General features: G+C 35.8%; 1 protein-coding gene across 1 annotated transcript; it reads right to left on the reverse strand.

Annotated features, from left to right (window-relative positions):
- Positions 1 to 237: 237 nt before the first annotated feature.
- On the reverse strand, positions 238 to 933 carry NAEGRDRAFT_54965 (uncharacterized protein; the record flags this gene model as incomplete). Its single annotated transcript, XM_002668038.1, has 1 exon — positions 238 to 933. The coding sequence occupies one exon, from the start codon at positions 931 to 933 to the stop codon at positions 238 to 240; it is 696 nt and encodes a 231-aa protein (XP_002668084.1).
- Positions 934 to 956: the final 23 nt, after the last annotated feature.

Below are 956 nucleotides of genomic sequence, written 5' to 3' on the forward strand. Positions count from 1 at the left end.
GGCACTGAACTGCTTGCTAATTCATCTTGCCTAGATTATCTCCATGTGCATCATCAGCTAATGACGCATCTGAAATGAAGGAAAATCCTTTCGTTTAGTTTCTTGTGGTTGATTAGACTAAATGGGGTATTATTTTGGATGCATGACATGTGTCGTAGTATGAGTAGTAGCAGATGTTATTGATAGTGGTGATTGTATGCAAAGAAACATGCTCTCTTCTATATTATGAACTAAAGGCTAATTTATTTTATTACTAAACCATGAATCAAAGTCTTCTTCTTCTTCATTATTAGATTGAGCAGTAGTGGATGATGTATTGATAGGCACATTCTTAATGCTTGCATTTGATAGCCTCTTGGTCTTGTTTGATCCAGTATTCTCGGTCTTTCTGAAGAATTGTGAAATTGTTTGCAACTTTTCAGCCTCTTCCATAATCGATTGTTGTTGTTGAGATTTGGAGGTATGATCTTCGAAATTAGGTTGTGGACTTGTAGCTTCTGATGATTGTGGTGAGTTCAAGTCTTCCTCTTCCTTGTAGGATTGTTTTAATTGATTGAAAAGATAACTCTGTTGATGTTCTGGAAGTACAACCTTATGAGTTGGTATTTCTTCCTTATTGTGAGGTTCAGTATTTGGTGACTGTACTGAACTTGTATTACTGACATCTTCGAAAATTCTATTGTTGGATGTCTTTTCAACACTATATTTTGCATCGTCTTCATCGTCACTGCTATTATTATTACTTGCAAGGATTTGATTTGATACAGTGCTTCGGAAATCAAACTTTGGCTGGTGAGTATTTACATTGCTTGGTGCAATATTTTGAGTGGAGTGAGATTGGCTTTCTGGGAATTCTTCACTATCAGATGATTCTTCCTTTGGAGAGAGTAAATCTTTCAATTCATTTTGTCTTTCCAAAGTTGAGAAGCTCATTGTTGGTTTTCTTTCCACAAGTG

The sequence above is a fragment of the Naegleria gruberi genome (genome assembly GCF_000004985.1).
Source record: "Naegleria gruberi genomic scaffold NAEGRscaffold_827, whole genome shotgun sequence".
Lineage (NCBI taxonomy): Eukaryota > Heterolobosea > Eutetramitea > Acrasida > Naegleriidae > Naegleria > Naegleria gruberi.